The following is a 20389-nucleotide window of genomic DNA, read 5'->3' as shown; positions in this document are numbered from 1 at the left end:
GAATGGCCGGGCAGGACTTTGAAATGAGAAACCTGTTGCTGACCGTCACCAGTGTCATTTGGGCCAGGTTGGGGTGGGGGTGCAATACGTGGAAAAAGCCATTTGCCACTGTCCGGCCGGTCAGAGAGCAGGGCCAGCCGGGAGAGCCCCGGCCCAGAGGTCCCGAGGACAGGACGGAAGTGTGAGCAAGCCCCCAGCGGGCTGAGCGGCCTCTGCCGCTGGCTTCCTCTCTCTGGGACTCAGTTTCTTTATCTGTGAAAGAGGTGCTGGCTTCGATTTGTGATTTTTTTTCCCCAAACTGTATGTCACATGCATTAGTAGGTTGTGGAATCAATTTAATGGGTCGTGACCAGCATTTTAAATATCGCAGCGATAACATTTCAGCGCGCACGCACGTGGTGAGGATGAGCACTGCTTTGGGAACCTTTTGTCTCAGTCGTACTTACTTATCCTAACAGGTTTATTAGATGCCGGGCAGCAGTCTATGTACTTGATATCCATTATTTTGTGGAATCCTCATAATAACCCTAGAGGGTGTAGCTATACCACGATCACCCCCATTTTTCAGCTAAGATACCTGAGGTGTTGAGGGCTAAGTAACATGTCTGACTTACATATGGCAGAGATGTGGCCAGAGTCTAGGCACTCAGTGGCACACTGTTCCCATAGACGCACACATGTGTGCTTATGTGTGTGTGTGTGTGTGTGTGCATACGTGCACTTGTAAATCTGGTGGGTAGTTTTATAAATTTATTTTAACTTGTGGATGGTGGTTAAAACCACTTGAAAGCCACTGGCCTAGAAGCCACCGTTTTCAGCGCCTCAAATGGGCAGGTGACCCACATTCCTCGGAGACCTGGCCTTAGTCCTACCTAATGGGGAGTAAATGTCTCCCCGCTAGATGTGCTTGTGAGGACTGCCTGCACTCCGAGGGGGAGGGAGGCCGGTCTGGGCCCGATTCCCACCTGCGTGCCGCCATGGGCCCCCTCCTCTGTGCCATCGCAGCGGGCACGCCAGAGGCACTTTTCTCCCTGGGAGCCGAGAGCACTCCTCCGACATGCCCTTATCAATCCTCCACGATCCCCTGCTGGTGACAGGCACAGCCCAGACAGGAGAATGGAGATACCTGGGCCCTGGTGGAGGGGGCCGGGGGCTCAGCCCGCCTGCCGCTCCACTCCTGCTGGCCTGGGGCTCTGGCTGCCCCAGCTCTTTGGCAGCAGTGAGGGTGCTCTGGGGACCCAGTGCCAGCTCTGCGGGGGGGGGGGGGGGGGGGGGGGGGGGGAGAGGGCTGGTGCCCAGGGGACAGGTGGGGCTGACTCAGAAGAGCAGGGCGCTTCCCAGCAAAGGGTGGGCAGGCTCAGGGCCCCTCCTTGTGAAGGAGAATTAAGAGGCGCTCCCTGGACCGGCTGCCAGCGAGGGCGGGAATGAGCCATCTCCTGCCACACACTGGGAAGAGGTCCCAGCAACCGGGTCCCTCCTGAGCAAATGAATGCCTTTTACAGATGTGGCTTCGAAATGAAAACGAAGTCTCGTAGCCGCTGACATCTGGAGGCCAGATTCATGCATAAACCGATTACTTGATTATCATGAGGGGTTGTTTTTTCTCTCCCTTCCCTAAATCAACAGCCAAGCTCCCTGGCCTGAGGAGTCAGGATCTAATTGAATTTGGGTGGGTGGTGTGTGGTTGTGATTTGTTTTTGAGAGACTCGGGCTGGAGAGCTGAAACGACCCTTTAAACATGACAAAGTACCTCCCTTGAGAAACCCCCAAGACCAGAGGCTGAGCGCCATGGTTTGGGGCAGGAGAACATGGCAGGGCCCAGGGTGGGCAGGGCTGCAGCATTTTGTTGGAGAGGGATTCAACCAGGGAGGGGTGGCCTCTCTGCCCCATCCAAGTCATGGTCTGACGCCCCCCCCCCCCCCGCCTCCCCCTGCCCCCCACCCAGGGCATCCTGAGGAGCCAGGGTCTTACCTGTCCAGTCACAGCCAAGCACCTCCAGCCGCATCCCGATTCCCGCTGGCGACCACCTCTCGGGGTACACCCGCACGTACTGCGCAGGGACGGGGTCGAACCTTCGGATGTCAGGGGTGTCGTAGTGCATGTTCCCTTCAAACAGCTGCAGGGGAGACAGGCTGCTCAGCCCTTCTTATGGGGGACCCCTCCTCCATCATCCCGTCTTCCCTTTCCTCCCCCCTTCTCCTTCCCACCCTTCGCATCCAACAGAAGGCAGCGTCCTAGCTCCTCGTGGTCGCTGGACATGACGGTCCCTGGGAGCTCCATTCTCAGGCCAAGGTTCGCATTCATTCGGAAGATGGTTAGAGGCCCAGACCAGGGGAAGCAGGAGCAGGTCTGCGTGTCATTGCCAGGTCCCGCCTTCTACCCTGGGACTGAACTGAGCCCTCAGGAAAGAATTCGGCTCCGAATGAGTCTCACGCTGGACTTAGCCCCAGAGAGAAGAGAAGGGAGCTCAGGCTGCCTTGCCTGTTCTGAACTTTTCAGTTTATTAGGAATCAGACGTTCTAATCTATTCCTTTTTCTAATGCTTGAAAGTCTAGATGTAGAAAGTCCCAGCTGACTGATGGTCCAAGTTCACGGAGAGGCAGAAGGGAAAGTGACCTTTGTAACAGCTGGTCACACCCTGAGAGTCAGAGATTGTTCCCCAAACCTTTGCTTAGTGGAGGCAATTCTATCAAAAGAAAACTCGCCTGGAGCCCCAGTACATAAAAATGAGGACAGAGGGGCCGCCCTGGTTGAAGTCGGGGGGGGCGAGGGGGGGAGGGACCTGACCCAGAGCACACCTGGGAGCCACTGGCTTAGGGGAAGGTGGGATGGGGACATCAGGGGCTGTGGTGATCAGCATGGGGAATGCTGCAGGATGCCTGTGTCCACAGCTCCCAAAGGGGCGCTGTCCCGGGGAGGGCAGGCTCTGCCCTTGGTGAAGATCCTCTCTTTTCCCAGGCCCCCCCACCCTCTCACCCCTCAGTGGTTAAGAAGAGCCAGGATCCAACTTCTCCACCCACCAAAGGTTCCCGTTACCGAGCCCTGAGCCTTTCCAGCCCCTGGAATGGCGAGCTGGGAGCTGACATCAGTTATTGCAAACCTCCAGCCCAGCCCTTGCCTCAGTGTCAAGAATGAGCACACTTGCTTAGTAAAGGGGCTGAACAGAGACATGGGCTACCCCTTCCTTGTTAGGAGCTCTGCTCTTTGGAGGAAAACCAGGGGAAACTTAGACATGAGGCTGGGAAGGCCTGGCTAACCGGGAAATCGACCTGGAGAAGAGAAGCGATGTCTGCCCCCTCCTGGGGCTCCTCCGGGCCTGGAAGGCGGGCCTTCACGCCCCTGACGGCAGGGGCTGTCCTCACTGGCCTGCGCCTCAGGCCTGGAGCAGGTCCCTCCTGCCTCTCCCAGCCGGGGACCGTCCAGTCCAGGCGGGAAAGATCTAAGAGTCCAGACTCGGGAACTACAAAGGAGGGCAGCCACATTCAGGAAAACACAGTTGTTTTTGGAAGTAAATCCCCTGTTTCTATAGTTTAGCCTCCAAAAACCACATGTCCTTTGGATGTCTGGCCAATTGGAAGGAAACTTTATCTGAGAGAGCGCACAAAAGGCGTTGAACTTGACCATAAGGCATTTGGGCTCTGGAGTCAGGCTCACGATGGGGTCTGAACCATGGAACCACCACAGAGACACTGTGGGACCCTGGACATGCCATCGAGCCTCAGTTTGTCATCTCTAAAATGGGAGTGACAAAGGGTCTACCTTCTAAACGTGGTGGAAGGATTGAAATAATAATAAGGATTAACATAAGGCAGTTAGCACAGTGCCTGGCACAAAGTAATCTCTTAATGAGTATTCCTCATACTGGATTGTAGGGATTTGGTGATCACTGGATGGGAAACCAGCACCCCCGACTTAAGATTAGAGCCCTCCAGGCACCCCTACCTTTGGCTGCTGGGTCCTGGGGTCCTGGATGTATTCCCAGTCCTTGCCGTTCAGGCTGTAAGAGACTTTGAACTTGCGCACAAACGCCCTGGCCTCCACCGCAGTGATGCTGTCTCCTCCTCGCGCCCCCTGGACGATGACGCCTTTCACCGTCTTGGGCGCTCCCAGGTCCACCTGCAGCCACTCCTCGCCCGGCTGGGCCTGAGGGATCCGGGGGAACCAGCCCGAGCGGCTGCTGACCAGGCGGGCGGCGCTGGGGCTCCAGAGGTACTCGCGGGTGGAGGAGGCAGAGATCTGCGCATCCGTGATGAGGCCGGAGAGCATGCCCAGCATGTTGGAGCAGGGGGCGTCTGTGGGGAGGGGAGGAAGATGCAGGAGGTCAGGGCTGACACCAGTCACTGGGGACACCCCATTAGTAGGGAGCTGTAAAAAACCCCCACTGGTATCAAACACTATATATAAGTCAGCACTGATTTCTTTGCACTTCAAGGTAGAATAGTGCTGAGAGCCGAGACTGGGAGCCAGGCTGCCGGGGTTCGTGTTTGCTCCGCCACTAACGAGCTGCATGGCCTCGGACAGATGACTGAATTGCTCCGTGCCTCAGTTTCCCCAGGTCTAAAGGAGGACTAACAGCAGTACTCACCTCTTGAGGTATGCTGCGGGGGCTCCGTTAGTTACTGTACGAAAGCTCACAGCCCAGAGCCTGACATGCCGAAGCATCTAATGCTGTTCGCCAAGGACTCTCAGATCTTTGTTGGTGACACCAGCTCCTGCTGCCCCAAAGGCTCTTCCCCTCCATCACCACCAGGATAACCTTTCCTCACCCCCTAGAGGTTCATGTCACAGCCTCAGAAAGGCTGTCCCCAAACTTTCAACCAAGTTAATGAGGTCCTTTCAGTCACTCTTGCTCGGAGGCCCTGTTCTTTTTCTCCAGACACCCATCTTTGTTTCGAATGGTCCAGCACTTGTCTTTGCTAATTACCTATCTTGCCCACTAGCCCGAAAGCTCCCTGATATCAGAGACCCAATCTGCTTAGCTCACTTCTCTGCCCCCAGCTCCCAGCATGGGGCCTGCACACAGCAGGCCTTTGATAAATATTTGTGGAGCACATGAGCGAGTGGAGAAGGCGGGTCCTCTGTCAGTGCGCTTTAGGTACCTGGACACTGAATTACAGACCCTCCAGGTGGTCCCAACTCTTCAAATCCACTGGTTCTCTCTTTTCAATTTTCCAGAAAATGAGTTTTCACTGAGTCCTCGCTGGGTGCCTTGTGCAATGTGAAGGGACAGAAAACTGTCCCCTAGGTGGTTAGGATGCACACGCCCCTTAGGGCAGTGGTTCTCAACCTGTGGGTCGCCACCCCTTTGGGGGTCGAACGACCCTTTCACAGGGGTCGCCTAAGACCATCGGAAAACACATATATAATTACATATTTTTTTGTGATTAATCACTATGCTTTAATTATGTTCAATTTGTAACAATGAAAATACATCCTGCATATCAGATATTTACATTACGATTCATAACAGTAGCAAAATTACAGTTATGAAGTAGCTACGAAAATAATTTTATGGTTGGGGGTCACCACAACATGAGGAACTGTATGAAAGAGTCGCGGCATTAGGAAGGTTGAGAACCACTGTTCTAATCCATCCTCCACATTGTACCCCTGGGGTCTCGGCCCACATTCCCTGGCTGCCCTCTCACTTTCTCTCTTAGTCCCTCTGGCCCCTGTGCCATTGAGCAAACTGTGACCACTCCCTGTGGACTTTCCCTCTAGTCTTTAAGGCCTGTGTGGTTTACCACCCTGAACACACCCCATCGGGTCTGGCCTGGCTAGTACTTGGATGGGAGGCCTGTTTGCCTGTTTCCCTCAGCTCAGCCACCACTTCCTCAAGGAAGTCCTCCTCCCTGACCTCCAAGACTGGGGCAAGTCCCCTACAGTATTCTTTATCATGGTTTTATTTACCTTTATTTGTGCATTTTTTGGTTTATAACTATGTCTCCCCAACTTGTCTAGCTGTCCCCCCACAGCTGGGTCTGTTGTGCTCATCCCTGTATCCATAATGCCTTGCATAGCTCTTGGCCCCCAGTTGAGGCAGCAGAAAGTGTTATTTGTTTTGTTTGTTTGTTTGTTTTTTTGTTAATCCTCACTTGAGGATATTTTTCCATTGATTTTTAAAGAGAGTGGAAGAGAGAGAGGAAGACAGAGAGAAACGTTGATGTGAGAGAAACACATCAATCGGTTGCCTCCTGTACAAGCCTTGACCAGGGCCCGGGCTGTGGAGGAGCCTGTAACCAAGGTATGTGCCCTTGACCGGAGTCGAACCCGGAACCCTTTGGTCCGCAGGCCAATGCTCTATCCACTGAGCCAAACCAGCTAGGACCAGAAAGTGTAATTTGAGAGCCGGGCTCTTTCAAACTGCCTTGTTTCAAATCCTGACTCTGCCGCATAGTGCCGGGGTGTGGTGCAATCATGGGCCGAGCCAGCAGAGCCAGGACACAGTCCGCTCCCAACCTCCCCGGGGCGCCACCTCACCTGTGACCCGGCAGCCGAAGAGCTCCAGCCGGAGGGCGATGCCCGCGTGCCAGGTCTGAGGGCGGACCCTGACGAACCTCGTGAGCAGCGGCGTGTGCAGCCTGTTCAAAACCACCTCCGTGGGGTCGCTGTTGCCCTGGAACACCTGTGACAGAGGACGCGGAACCACGTGACTCACATCCCCACGTGTAGCGAGGCCCCGCGCGCAGCCCTTGAAGCGGGTGGGAAAGTTCTGTTGAACGTTATTCCCTTCCGGGTTACAAATAATCAGTGGGCTGTGCTTGGGGGCTTTTTGAGCAGCGTCATGAAGAACAACGTTAATGTCGCACAGAGCTCTGACTTGAAAACAATCAGGGGTCTTCGCACACACTTTGGGAGGCACAGAAAATGTTGCCCCTGGGCTGAGAGCGAGCAGAGGAAGCGCCTGGAAAAGGAAAACATGTCAGAAGCTGAGGGAGAGGGAAAAGAGTGGGATTTCCTTTAACAATGGAGCAGAAATGTCCTCTTTTAGGGCCAACGGACCTCACCCGCTAGCTTGAACTTGACTCTCCCCTTTCCTCATGTTGCAGGCGTCTAGCACTATTTGCAGGGTGTTTGATGATGATCTGCTGTTTTCCTTAGTTACTTAGAGACCTCCTTGTGCCATGAATGAACGGGTGGAAGGGTGGGGGGCCCCGTGCCCCTGTGTCAATCAGCATGCTCTGGGTTCTCCTGGCCTTTGCTGTGGGGTCAGGGTTGCAGACGGTCCCCTTGGAGCCCTGCCCCGGCTTCCTCTCACTGTGGTCCCCGCCCTGTAATGAAATCCATCCCTGTCCCCATCTGACCAAGGCGCCTCTGATGGGAGGAAAGGCTTTTTGGAAGAGCTTCTAACCCAACATGGTGGGAGCAAGTCCTGGCCTAGCAGATGGCCCGAATCAATAGCGGCCATATGGACCTGATGCTTTGTGGGTGTGTGCTCCATAGAAAACAAAGAAGCTGGAGCAAGTATATGTGTGTTTCTCTCGGTTTCTGGATAAGGGTGGAGAGAAAGGCCAACTAACCAACCACCACTTTTAAATCATGCCTGTCATGGCTGTAACAACCATGTGAGTGTAAATCTACTCACAGCCAACTCTGCAGCAGCGAGTAATTTCTCCTGGGTGGGGGTTGGGATAGATGCTTCAGCTCGTGATACCTGGGCCATGCCAGGGGGTCACTGACAGGCTGGGACACGGGTACATTTGAATATGAACACCTTCGAGCCAGACACTCTGTGAAGACAATTACGCCCACAACACCACGGGGTCAGGTATTACTAGTCCCACTTTACTGATGAGAAAACTGAGGCTCAGAGATGTCTGCCTGGACCCAAAGGCCTTGCCATGTTTTTAGGCCATGGTCTCTTAGGTGGACTCACATCTCCTTGAACACATGTGCAGTGTTTATGTTGGTGGCTAGGAGTTCTGGAGCCTTAAGGTCTCCAAGCGTGGATTCAATGAGGTGGAGCGGCTGTTCCCGGTGTGTTTATAACTGAGAATGCTCTAGGTAACAGCAAAGAGCGGCCAGAAGCTCAGAGCCAATGAACAGCCTGGTCCTTTCTTCCCCAGGAAGTGCACGTAGGAGCCCTGCCGCCAGGCAACCTGGACCCCGCCATATTTCCTGCTTGCTCAGGTCCAAGGTGAGAGCCACTTAATGCACAGCTCCCCACTGATGGCGAGGGTGAAGGGCTAAGAGACGTCACACCTTTTGCAACCAAATGAGAAGTGGCTTGCTTAAGACAAACAGAGGAAAGGAGAGGAAGAAAGAGGTTTCACCAGCCCAACACATTCTGTTTAAATCTCTTGTTCCGGGTGCTGAGCCCATGGACTCCTGGGAGCCTCCCTCCGTCCTGGTCCTAAGGTGGCTAGTCTCCCCCTCAACTGCCTTGCGGGTCACAGGAAGCCCAGAGGCAGGTCTGCTGGACATTCACATAGCCCAGGTTCGCTCTGGCTGCTTGATGCTTCGTGACTGAGGATAAAGAGTGGGGAGAAGAGACAAAGAAGGGCCAGGGAAACCCAGGGAAAGAGGGGGAGAGCCAGGAGAAGTTCAGAGAGAGGTGGAGAAGGAGGCCGAGGCTCTTAATCTCAGAGAGGGATGGCAGGAAGGAGGGAATAGGGCCCAGGAAGGTCTGGCCTCCCCAGGCCCTTTCCTTGGCCTCCTGGGTGCTGATAAAGGGCTCCGTGGCTCCGAGGAAAGGGACAGGTGAACAGACCGCATTCGGGGGAGACCCATCAGTTCTCCTAGGCTTCCGTGGGTGACAGAGGCTGGTTGCCTTGTGTGTTGTTTGGCAAGGAGAAGCGAGGGCAGCACTCTGATTTCGGTGGGTGCTGTGGGCAGTGGGGGGCACCACTGGCCAGCTCCCTGAGGGCGGTGACAATGACTGTGTGTGGCCTCCATCAGGAGATGCTACAGAGTTGGAGGGGAGGGGCTTGATGGCCATGTGAATGCATAATTGGGGTGTGGAGTGGATTCAAACTTTAACCCAGCTGCAATCCATGGTACCCACACGGTGGTCCTGTTTAGAAACACAACATGTTGCCAATGTTCTGAATATCTGACCCCGTCATTGCTCAGCTTGGGCAGATAATACCAAGGAACCTTTCTTCCCTCCACCTCAGGAATGATTGTGTCTCTGAACTGCCTTTGGGAGGCTGCCGTGTGTGTGAGTGTGGCTGCATGTGTGTGCACTCGTGTGTGTGCATGTCCAGGGAGAAGGTTGGTTTTCCCATGACGCATGTGCTCACAGGCTTGGAGGGAGCGCCGCCAGGTCTCTGCCCACAGTGACATCAGCCAGAGGGAGGCACACACTTGGTTTACCTGCCCCAGGCCATCACCCTGGCTGCTCACAGTGAACATCCCTCTGCCGCTCCATTTGCTCAGCGTCTCCCTCCCCGGGACCAAATGAGGCTCTTTCCACGTGGCCTCAACTGACCCTTCACGTTTCTGAGCCCAGTCCCTTCTAGGATTTTTGTTTGCTCTTGACCTTGTGCATATATTTGCCCCCTGCGATTTGGACCCTTTGCTGAAGGAATACCATATTATTTTATGAAACTATTCATATACTGTCCACTCTGAATGTGGCACAGTAGGGGGGAAATCCCAAAACACCCAGCCACCACTGAACGGGGATTCAGGAGACAGATTCTACTGCTAATTAGCTCAAAAGTGTGGGCCCCGACGTCCTCCTCTATTAAATGAGGGGATTGTGTGAGTTGATCTGTAAGGTCCTTTCTGGCCCCCCGATTCTTGCCCTTTCTGGCTTCCTTCACAAGAGTTTTCCTATCCAGCACTGCCTTGGGAGTGTCCACTTCGTACCAGGGCACCATAGTTACCCTGTGTTCCCTGGAGGCTCACGGCTTTTGTGGACAAGTGCTGTGGGTTTTCATACACTTACAGGGATGCCAGAACACACGTGGTGAGCACCCCTCTCACAGGGAGAGTCCACCTCGTTGATGTTTTGGCTCAATAACAGTTCGAATTATTAATAATGAAGAGTAATAAATAACCACACCTTGGTCCTTACATATTGTCTTTTGCCCAAAGCTCTCCAAGTGCCATTTATGAAAATCCATTTTTAATGACATATTAAGCACTTTCTCTTCCTCCTGACCCAATGGATTTACAAGGTCTCTATTTTTCTCTCTGCCTCTCCCTATTTATAGCTGGTAAATGCGATCATATATTATACATCTTTATGACTTTCTCAATGCTTCTGTGGTTTCCGAATCACCCGTCATCTGTTTTCTGATCAAATTCTCTGAGATGGATTCTTGGCTTCCAGTCTAGGCATTGCAAGGTAAGGAGTTGTGTGCACCGGAAATGCTGCCAGGAAATTGGTTTTATTCCCTATTCCCTACCGACTCACTGAATCACTATAGGCAAATCAATAAACCTTAGATACCTTGGTTTCTCCTTCTCCTGAAGGAGAAGTTGCTAACAGGCTTGCAGATAGATGCTGCTAAGTCTATCAGCCCTCCTGCCGGCTCTATTGCCTGCACTACACCCAGGGCAGATGTCAGAGTGGAAGCTGCGTCACAAGTAGCAAGCGGGTCTTTGTTAAATCGGAAGAGTTCCAGTTCTGAAAGCCATCGACTCCCAAGTGGAACCTCGAGGCCAGAAATTTTCAAACCATCACTTCGCAGTGAGATGTCCCCAAGGCTGAGGAAACTCTGTGGGTGTCAGCATGCGGTACACCCAGCGAGGCCTGTATCAAAGGCGATGATCAAACGATAACATCTGCTTTAAAAGCTGGATGTCACAGATGGTCCACACTTTTGTCAATTTTAAAAGAAAAATGCTGGTATGGTTGCCTTACTACCCAAAGGAAAACCAGAAATATGCTCAAGGTGACCCTCGCTTCCTGAAGAAGTGGGAATAGAAAAAAACCAAACAAACCTATATAGGATATAGCTATAAAAGCTCTGTTGAGCATAAAGATTTCTTCAAATGTATCTCTGTAAAACCAAGTCTGAAAAACAATTCAGGGCACAAAGTGGTTTGGATAATCCATTTGGTGCCTCGCTGAATACTGAACATAATCCAACACTTTCCAATTGATTCTCGAGACCTTTGGTTTATTTTCCGTGAGAGAGAATCTGAAACCAGCAGCACCTCGTGGATTTTCTGATTTGCACCTCTGGGGGAGGGGGCACCTGCCAATTACGCTGGCTGCTATCCAACACCCCAGTTGTATTATTATCTATACTGTGCCCCGTCCAAACCAGGAAAAGAAAATCAACATGTTTGACCATGCCTGAGAGCTCATAGCGCATGGACTGTAATACTATGTAAAATAAAGGGCATTATCTATATAGAAATATCGCCCCAGAAAGCATCACTCTACTGCAGTGACTTTGGCTGAGAACAGTGAGTGTTTCGGCCTGCCTACCTCGGAGGCCTCTGGGCTGGGGGATTTCCTGCCGGGCCTCAGTCCCTTTCTTTTTCTTTTTTAAAATATATTTTTATTGATTTCAGAGAGGAAGGGAGAAGGAGAGAGAGATAGAAACGTCAATGATGAGAGAGACTCATTGATTGGTGTCTCCTGCATGCTCCCTCCTGGGGATCGAGCCCACAACCCAGATATGTGCCCTTGTCTGGAATCTAATCCGGGACCCTTCAGTCTGCAGGCTGACACGCCATCCACTGAGCCAAACTGGCTAGGGCCTCAGTCCCTGTCTTACAGCCATTAGTGTCTGCCATCAACATCCAGGTGCCCAGGACGGTGGCGATGCCCCGTCCACCAAGGCCTTGGGGTGAAGGCTCACGGTGTTACCTGGCTGTTCACCTTGCTCAGCGAGCAGGCCCTGGCGGGAGATGCAGGCTCTGGGTGTGGCCACCGCCTCCCCTTCGCACAGGGCGTCGGTATTCAGGCTGCGCACGCCTGTCTCTTCATTACCTATGGTGCGACCTACAGTTTGTTTCTACTTCGCTGTAAATATCTGAACGCAGCCCGCTCCAGGGACTGCAGAGAAAGCAGGAAATTTTTCAAAGCCAGCACAGCGCTGGGGCCCTGAGGTAGAAAGTGTGCAGGAGACAGTCTTCCACTTTTTTCTTTAACAAAATAAAAAATACTTCTCTCCACTAATAAATGTTTCATTGCGCCCAAACTTCTCCTTTTCAATCTACTTGGCACAGACACCGAAGGAGGAGGAGGATGAGGCAGGCGGAAAAGAGGGGAGGTGGGAATGAAGGGCAGAAACGGGGGAAGCCAGGAGCAGCACCTGTTAAAGATTCGTCTCAGAAACAACTGCACCGACACATCCTCAGCTCAGGGCCCGTCTTCGCTCTCCACCCCCTCCCCCTGCATTTCCTCTAAAACCAGCTATCGAATCCCCATGTAAAAATAAATTGTTAGCCCGGCCGACGTGGCTCAGTGGTTGAGCATTGACTTATGAACCAGGAGATCATGGTTCCGTTCCCAGTTGGGGCACATGCCCAGGTTGTGGGCTCGATCCCCAGTGTGGGGTGTGCAGGAGGCAACCCATCAATGATTCTCTCACATCATTGATGTTTCTCTCTCTCTCTCCCTCTCCCTTCCTCTCTGAAATCCATAAATATATATTTTAAAAAATAAATAACTACATTGTTAATCAATGAATGCCATCCTGTTTAATTAATTTGTTGCACCAAACAGGCAAGGGGCGGTGTGTGTACGTGCATGGAAGGAGGGGGGGCTGTTGCACTCAGGGAAAATGATGTTAAGTAACAGACATCCCCCCACTTTTTTTGTAAATCACGGTCCTGACATTTCTCTCTTAAAACTCTTCCTTAAAGACTATAAAATTTGGTTTAAGCTGCTTTCATTCTAGTAGATGTGGGAACCCAGCCAGATGCGAGTCAGAAGGGACGTCAGTGAAGGTAAGGATGGAGGTGGGGCGACGACGCTCCCGCACCACCAAATGCTCACTTATGACCACGATGCCCTCCTGCCTGCTCCTCCTTCACTTTAGGGCTGTTTTTGTCATCAAGCTGTTTTGCTGATGTGAAGGAGGAGACAGAAAGGCAGGAGCGTGTCACGGGGTGTGGGGCGGGGCCCTGGGGCGGGGGGGGGGGGGGGGGGAGGGGTTCTGCCTGGGGGTGGGAGGTTGGGGAGGTGGGGGGGCGGTGGAGTGGGGGGGCGGTGGGGAGAATGTGTGCATCCCCATCTGTGTGTGCCTGGTGGGGCTGCTAGATTTACTGCAGGATTATGTTACCCCCATGGAGACGCTGAGCCCTGGAACATACATACTAACAGGATTAGGGTTTCAGGATTTGAGACAGGAAAGCATCAGGAGGAGAGGAGTGGAGGGCCGCTCAGGGATTTGGGGCTGGAGGAGATGGGGTGGGGGAGAGGGAGCATCAGAGCAATGCAGGGCTGGAGGCGATGGCCAACATCCTCCTGCAAAGCGGGGGAGAAACTGACCTTCTAACTGCGAAGGGCTCTCCACACGGAAAACCTCCTAAAACAGGCATTGCCACGTTTGAAAGTATTTTTATTGACTTCAGAGAGGAAGGGAGAGGGAGAGAGAGAAACATCAATGATGAGAGAGAATCACTGATCGGCTGCCTCCTGCACACCCCACACTGGGGAGCGAGCCCGAAACCCGGGCATGTGCCCTGACCGGGAATTGAACACTGACCTCCTGGTTCCTAGGCTGACGCTCAACCACTGAGCACGCCAGCCGGGCATTGCCACTTTTTTTTTTAACTTTCAGGTGGGCAGACGAGAAAGCAAAGGGTACAGGGAGGGAGGCCCTCAGCCTCTCTGACTCTTTCATTTCTCTTCCAGGGGAATCTCAGCAAACGGGAGAAGGAAAACGGCGAGGTTGCTGGTCTCAGCTCCCGGAGACAATTCCGCACCCGTGGGAGCTGGGTGAAGCCAGCCATGGGAGCCCGAGAGAGAAAAGGTTCCAAGCTTATGTATAATGAAATTTTCCCTTGAGCTTCCTAAGTGGAGAGGCTAAAGGTCTGAGCTCATCCCAGGGCGAACGGATAAGGGACAAACTTAATTACCCAGGGCCCTGGATTCTTCTCTGTTGTCATTGAGGGGGGCAGAGACACGGGGGGACTTGAATTTGGAAAGGGCACCAGCCCTCTTCTGAATACGCATAGCCCTGGTGAGACGATGCAATCAGAGCCCCGACTCTGAAGGCTGATGCCATGGCTGGCTGATGGTTTGAGTCACTGCCCTAATCTTATACACAACAAACACAATTACAACACTGAAAGGATAAGGGGAAGCCAGTCATCCACTAGGAGGTTTAGCAAAAAGGTGTTTTTGGAGAATTCAAAGTTATTAATTGGAGGAATTGATTGCACCCTAAAAGGAGAATGAGGCTAAGCGGGTTACCATCTCAGGCCCCATCGGATGCAAGGAGAGGTCTGGATGACTTATAAGGCCCCGCCCAGACCTCGGATTTTAAAAGAGGCAGATAAATATCCCATGGGGCCTTGTTACTTTTTAAATGGATAACTTGCTTCTGCTCACGAAGAGCTTTGTGGGTCTAATACATTAATTATGTCGGCAGAGAGCCTTCCATCTGCGGATCCCAAGGTGCTGGGCCAGCAGCAGCCGGGGCACCATTCCATCTGGGCGGATGGAAACACTGAGGCACAGAGCTGCTCAGGGAGATCTGCAAGGTCACCTGGCAATCAAGGTCACCCGGTGCATCATCTCAGAATAGACGCCATGTGGTTCCACCTGTGAGTTTGGGGAGTCTGGTTTCCCAACACCACTCTCTCTCCTCCCCAGTCTCTGATCATTTCGCAGAGGTTTTCAAATTCCCCAACGGCTTTCCAAGTGATTTGGTTTAATTTAGAAAACAAATCTAGGACAGAGGATTTTTGAAGTGGGGGTGTTTGTTTGTTTTCGAGGGATGTGGCCAAATCAAACGCAAAGCAACTTCTTTCTACTCTACATCCTCAGGATTCTAGGATGGGGCCCAAACTCTGCAGCGCAGAGCCTGACCCTCCGGGCCACGCTGTCCAGACGTGACCTGCCTTCAGATCTCCCTAACAGGCTCTCCAGGAAAAGGCACCCCTCCTGACCTCTAGACGAAGTTCCCTCTGCATGCAAGGTGGTGAGCAAGGCATGGGCCAGACTGTGAGAACACCTGCTGGGGATCAGAGCCCGGTGACCAGGTGCCTTCGGCAGGGACCGCCCGGTTCCCCACGTCTCAGGGGCAAATGACTTGTCTCAGCGTTTCAAGTCCACAGTCTTTGAAACCCTGTTAAGTTCCGAAGTGAGTAAGTCGGTGCCTGAGGGTTCTCCGAGCCCCTTGGAGGTCATCATTACATTAATATGTCAAGCGTAGGGCGTTTCTCCCACTCACCAGGGGGCCATTCTAAACACCCTCAGACCCAAACCTTTCCTCATCCCAGTCTCACCCTCCCATCCTCAGTGTGGTCATCAGGATCTATTTAACCCCCTTGGCTTTCTCTTTTAGCTAGAACTTCTTCGAAATACATCAGAATAGCCCAGCAGCACTGTGACCAAGAGGAAGGTACCCAGAGCTGTGTCAACAGGGGAGTTGCCCACATTTACCGAATAAGGGAGGCCTGCAGGCTGGGGCTTTTGCTTAGACATATACGGGCAACGGCCTCTGTCCCCCTGTCCTGACACCGGTCCTGGCCTCATTCCCTCCAGTGCAGACTCTGAACCGGCATCTCCAAGGTGAGCAGGAGCTCAGCCAAGGCCTCCTGCCTTCCAGCGCCTCCCTCTCTCTCTCCACGCCTCTCCCTGGCTGTATGTGTGCACCACTGCGCCTATAATTATAGACACACCCGCGAACCGTCCACTGTTGTATTTACAACACTCTGCCTATGTTTGGGGTGTTATTAATACAGCTGGGGAAACCAAAAGCAGCCGTTTTCTGCTTGTGGTTTCTGAGGAAATCTATGGGAAGCAATTTGTGTAATCTAAGGGAGCACATGGGCTGGGTATGGGCTCCAGCAGGCGGCCGAGCTCCGAGCCTTGTGGTTACGCCATAAATGTGCATAAGGAGGACCCGCCCTGTAGGAAAATCATAGGTTCCATGTTTATGGCATGTGGGATGGAGAAGGACTGGGGAATGTGCTGTGCATATGGCCTGCATAACCGTGCCACGTATTGAAGGGGGATGCTCGCCCTAACCACGGCTACAGTGTCATGCCTTTCTCTCAGGCAACCTCACCACTACCTGTTGGATGGAAAGCGACTAAGAAGAAGCTGCTCTGGGCTGGGGGAGGCTGGACAAGAGTCCTTGAGTTTTCCTCACTTCCTTCCCCGACAGGCCCAGTCCGCGACTTAGCCCAGCCTGGGTCTAATTTTTAAACAGTGTTTTGCAAGGAAATAGCACGGCCATCCCCCATCACCTCGAGGCTCATTAATCTTGTTTTTCTCCAGTTTCCCCAATTCCCTGGTCTTTGGTCCATTGTATTGGTGTGCAGGGGATAAAATCAGGTTCCCACATTTCTGCCCCAAACACCACCCCGCCTCCCCCTTCACACCCGGTGCACTGGTCTGCATCTGCGAACCCTCCCCCTGCCCACAGAGCAGAGCCGGCTGCCGCCTCCATCTCGGCGACGCTTTGCTCACAGGTCCTGCTGTCTGAATTTGGCTTTCCAGCTACTACTTAGCACAGTGAGCTTGGCACGGCGCCCACCATCCAGCAGCTACAAAGAAAGGCTCAGCGGTAGCGCCCGGCATAGACGAAGCGGCTCCCTCCACTGCCCCCAAGTCCCCTCCTCACCCCGCCTCCCCTTCGTGGCATCAAATCAGACTGCAGCAGACTTGACAAATCTATTTGGCATGGTCCCCTCAGCGATTTCACCCCGCACAGCCCAGAGAGCCGTGAGGCTCCTGAACGGTATGGAATCTGCACGTTAAATACCGCCGTCTGGGAGGTAGATCTGCTAATGAAGGAGCAGGGAGATCACCCGTGGAGGGGAGGGCCCAGCAGTCTCCCCAGTTGCCTGCCACACCGCAGGGGCGAGGGGGCGGAGGGAGGGGGCAATGTCCAATTGGCAGGCTTTGCATCCTCCCGCCTCCTTGTAGGTGCCAAGAGGATGAATTTCTAAGGGGGACAGCCATGCTACTCCTCTGCCCCAGTGCCTTTATGTGGGCAGGACTGACTTACTAAAAACCAGACAATAACAAAACAAAAACAAATTATCCCTTGGCTACTTGGGGGAAATTTTAGCCAAGGGTGGGAAGAGGAGGAGGAAGAGGAGGAGGAGGAGGAGGAGGAGGAGGAGGAGGAGGAGAGAGAGATCCAATATGAAAAAGTTGAGGAGAATGATTCTAAAGGCGCCCAGAAAGCAAAATTCAATTCGCAGGAACATCTCCCCTGCAGCACGAATACCAGGGATAAAGCCAGGGAGGACAGCATTCTATCAAAATGTGCAGCGCTAAGGTATTTCCAAAAGCAGAGTCCCTACAAATGGTGTTTTAAATAGCATCCGGTCCATCTGCATGCTCTTAAAATCAGCTTATGCTACAGGATCCCTCTGGCCCGCGCTGCTTAGTCACTGAGCCTGGACAGGGCGGCGGTCAGGTGAGCCTCCTCGTCCTTCCCCCCTACCCCCCCACCCCCACCCCGAGACAAGCCGCTACCCAGCTGCCGGCCCTCGTCTACCTGGCGAAGCCCTGGGTTCTACCAGTTTCTTACTGAAAAGGGTGGGTGGAGAAAGAAGGCATGAAAATGAGTGGGGGGTGGGGGGAGACTCGGTGCACAGCACTCCCAGCCCCCAGTGCCCACCCAGGCTTGCCATTTCCAAGTGCTATTTGACAGCTCTTTCCACAACAGACAAAGTCAGTGAGAAACCAGACCTGGCCCTATGCGTCAGGGTGAGGGCGTCTTTTGCGCGCCCCCTTTATCTGTGAAGTGGGGAATTCCTGTGTCTGTGTGCATTGATGCCTAGTAATATTGAGAAGCCATGGTTTTCAGATGAATGGTGCCATGTTACTATGGCAATTTTGATGTAAAAAAAAAAAATCCACTCTTTTAAAATCTCACATTTCCCGAGTGAAACGGTGCCACCAACATTATAGCTCAGGGTTTTCTGGGCCCAAGGTTTCCAGCTGCATGGCAAGAGCCAGCTGCCTGGGGTCAGTGACGAGTGGAGGGGGCTGCTGGGAAAGGCCTTTGGCTTCTCTAGGTCTGTGTCCCATTCGACCCTTCACAACCCGAAGGACCAATAGCCCTAGAGAGGGGACCCCTTTCCCTCTGTCCCCAGTCCCCTCCAGAGAAGGGTGAGCATGCTCCTTCTGGGCCTCGGGCCAATCAGTGATACCAGAGCTCCCCCACCCAGGTGAGCCCACCAGCCAATAAGGCCCCAGGCCCGGAGCGCACAGCCACATTGCCAGCGCCAGAATGCCACGTGTCTTCAGAACTCTGAGCGCCAGACAGCCGTCCATATGTCCAACAAAAGCCCCACATCACCCGCCCAGCCACACCTCTGTGAGCCCTCGATGCTGAAGGCCCAGCTGAGAGAGAGAGAGAGAGAGAGAGAGAGAGAGAATTCACTGCTCTGTGCCAAGCAGGGCTGCCTGTTCAGATGCCATCCCGACACATGGATTTCTCCTCTCTATTTATTGTCCTCTTTCTTCTTTGGGACATTGTGATTCCCTCTCAGGATTTGTGCCCTTTCATTGCCAGACCTCGGTAACTCCTGAACTGCCGGTTCCTGTGGTTTTGTGATTGTTAACCCAGCGTGTGGAGGGGACTCCGGCCATAAATGCTCAATGAATCCTGTGTGGGGAGACTAGGACTGGGAACAGATTTTCTCCTTCATTTGCAGTCAGAGAGCACTCTGCAAGTGCGCTCTCTCTCTCTCTCTCTCTCTCTCTCTCTCTCTCTCTCTGCTCTGCAGGATGCAATAGCAGCCAGGTTGTTGGAGAAATGGTATTTTCCAATCACTTTAGCATAAGGAAGAGTATTTTCCGGGCCAGCATCTCCCATGTCTCCATCAGTTATTTGAGCTGCACTGAACAAGACTCCTTCCCCGCGTGGAGCTGCCTGGAAGCTCCTCTCTCCCCGCCTGTCCTGCTCCGTCCCAGCATGCCCGTGAGGTGGGGAAACGGGGTTTACCTTGTGGTTTTTGCCATGCCGGTACACCATCCAGTCTTCACCATTAGTACTGACTTCCAGCTTGTAGGATTTGACATAATAGCCATTCTGGGTCTCCCTGGAAATCGCCCCCTGCGTTGCAATGGCCGTGAGCATGGTGAGAAAGCGCAGGTCCACCTGAGGAAGAGAGGCGGGGACGTAAGGGGGGCAGCGTCTTGCTTTTTCTTCGAAGGACACAATGGTCATACGCAGCTCACAACCTGTGTCTATGATCACTCAGACGTATCAGTGATTAAGGGCCAATTTGCAATTGCACTTAGACCAGTGATGGCGAATCTATGACATGTGTGTCAGAGGTGACACGCGAACTCATTTTTTTGGTTGATTTTTCTTTGTTAAATGGCATTTAAATATATAAAATAAATATCAAAAATATAAGTCTTTGTTCTACTATGGTTGCAAATATCAAAAAATTTCTATATGTGACACAGCGCCAGAGTTAAGTTAGGGTTTTTCAAAATGCTGACACGCTGAGCTCAAAAGGTTCACCATCACTGCACTAGACAGTGAAACTCAACTTATTTGACACTAAATAGGACACCTTTGAAATCGTAACGATGATCTCTCTCTCTTTTTGCAAATCTGAATGGATAGTATTAAGTTTAATCTTAAGGGAATCGTTGAATGTCTAGAAGCATGACCCCTTCTTACTAAACAGCAGCCTGCCTTGGATGGCCAAAGCAGATTCTGCTTTAAAGGAACAATGGCTAAATCCAATCCAATCCACTCCAATCCAGTGCAATTCAATCCAATTCACTTACGATGCCCGAGTTGCAAAATCTCAGCTCAGGTCTGTCTCCCCTCCCCTCCGTCCCTCACTCCATTGTGTATTTAGTTGCTCAGGTCAGTAAGGGGTCAAAGGGCATGCAGAGTCTGCCCAAGCAATTAGGCTTATGCACCAAGACCTGACCTTTGATCCATGAGGAGGATGGCCAACATTTTGAGGCACCTCCCCTCCTACAACACCAAACCCATTTGGAAATTGCTGGATGTCATTCTTTTGCTGGCCACAGTGTTTCTTTTCATTTTGTTTGTTTGTTAATCCCCACCCGAGGATATTTTTTCATTAATATTTTAGAGAGGATGGAAGGGACGAGGAGAGACAGAGAGAGAAACATCGCTGTAAGAGAGACGCATTGATTGGTTGCCTCCCTCACATGTCCCAACCAGGGCTGGGGACTGAGCCTGCAACCGAGGTATGTGCCCTTGATCAGAATCGAACCTTCAGTCCACGGGCCGATGCTGTACCCACTGAGCCAAACCAGCTAGGGCCACAGCGTTTCTTAATGGTAATCTCCAAGTGA

At 52.6% G+C, this 20389-nt stretch overlaps 1 protein-coding gene across 5 annotated transcripts in view; it reads right to left on the bottom strand.

Moving 5' to 3' along the window:
- Positions 1–20389, bottom strand: part of NRP2 (neuropilin 2) — a 119167-nt gene that overhangs the window by 49614 nt on the left and 49164 nt on the right. For all 5 annotated transcript variants that reach the window (XR_011472383.1, XR_011472382.1, XM_070421940.1 and 2 more), the window contains exons 7-10: positions 19047–19202; positions 6481–6625; positions 3943–4292; positions 1972–2116 (exon numbers count right to left, since the gene is read on the bottom strand). Coding sequence is in view for 3 of the 5 variants with exons in the window: in XM_070421940.1 (XP_070278041.1) it covers positions 1972–2116; positions 3943–4292; positions 6481–6625; positions 19047–19202 (796 nt within the window). In the remaining 2 variants the exon portion in view is untranslated. The remainder of the gene's footprint in view (positions 1–1971; positions 2117–3942; positions 4293–6480; positions 6626–19046; positions 19203–20389) is intronic.

The sequence above is a fragment of the Myotis yumanensis genome, unplaced genomic scaffold (assembly GCF_028538775.1).
Source record: "Myotis yumanensis isolate MYYU_CA2020_CCGP unplaced genomic scaffold, mMyoYum1.0.hap1 SCAF_8, whole genome shotgun sequence".
Classification (NCBI taxonomy): Eukaryota; Metazoa; Chordata; class Mammalia; order Chiroptera; family Vespertilionidae; genus Myotis; species Myotis yumanensis.
This window is presented reverse-complemented; position numbering and strand designations above follow the sequence as displayed.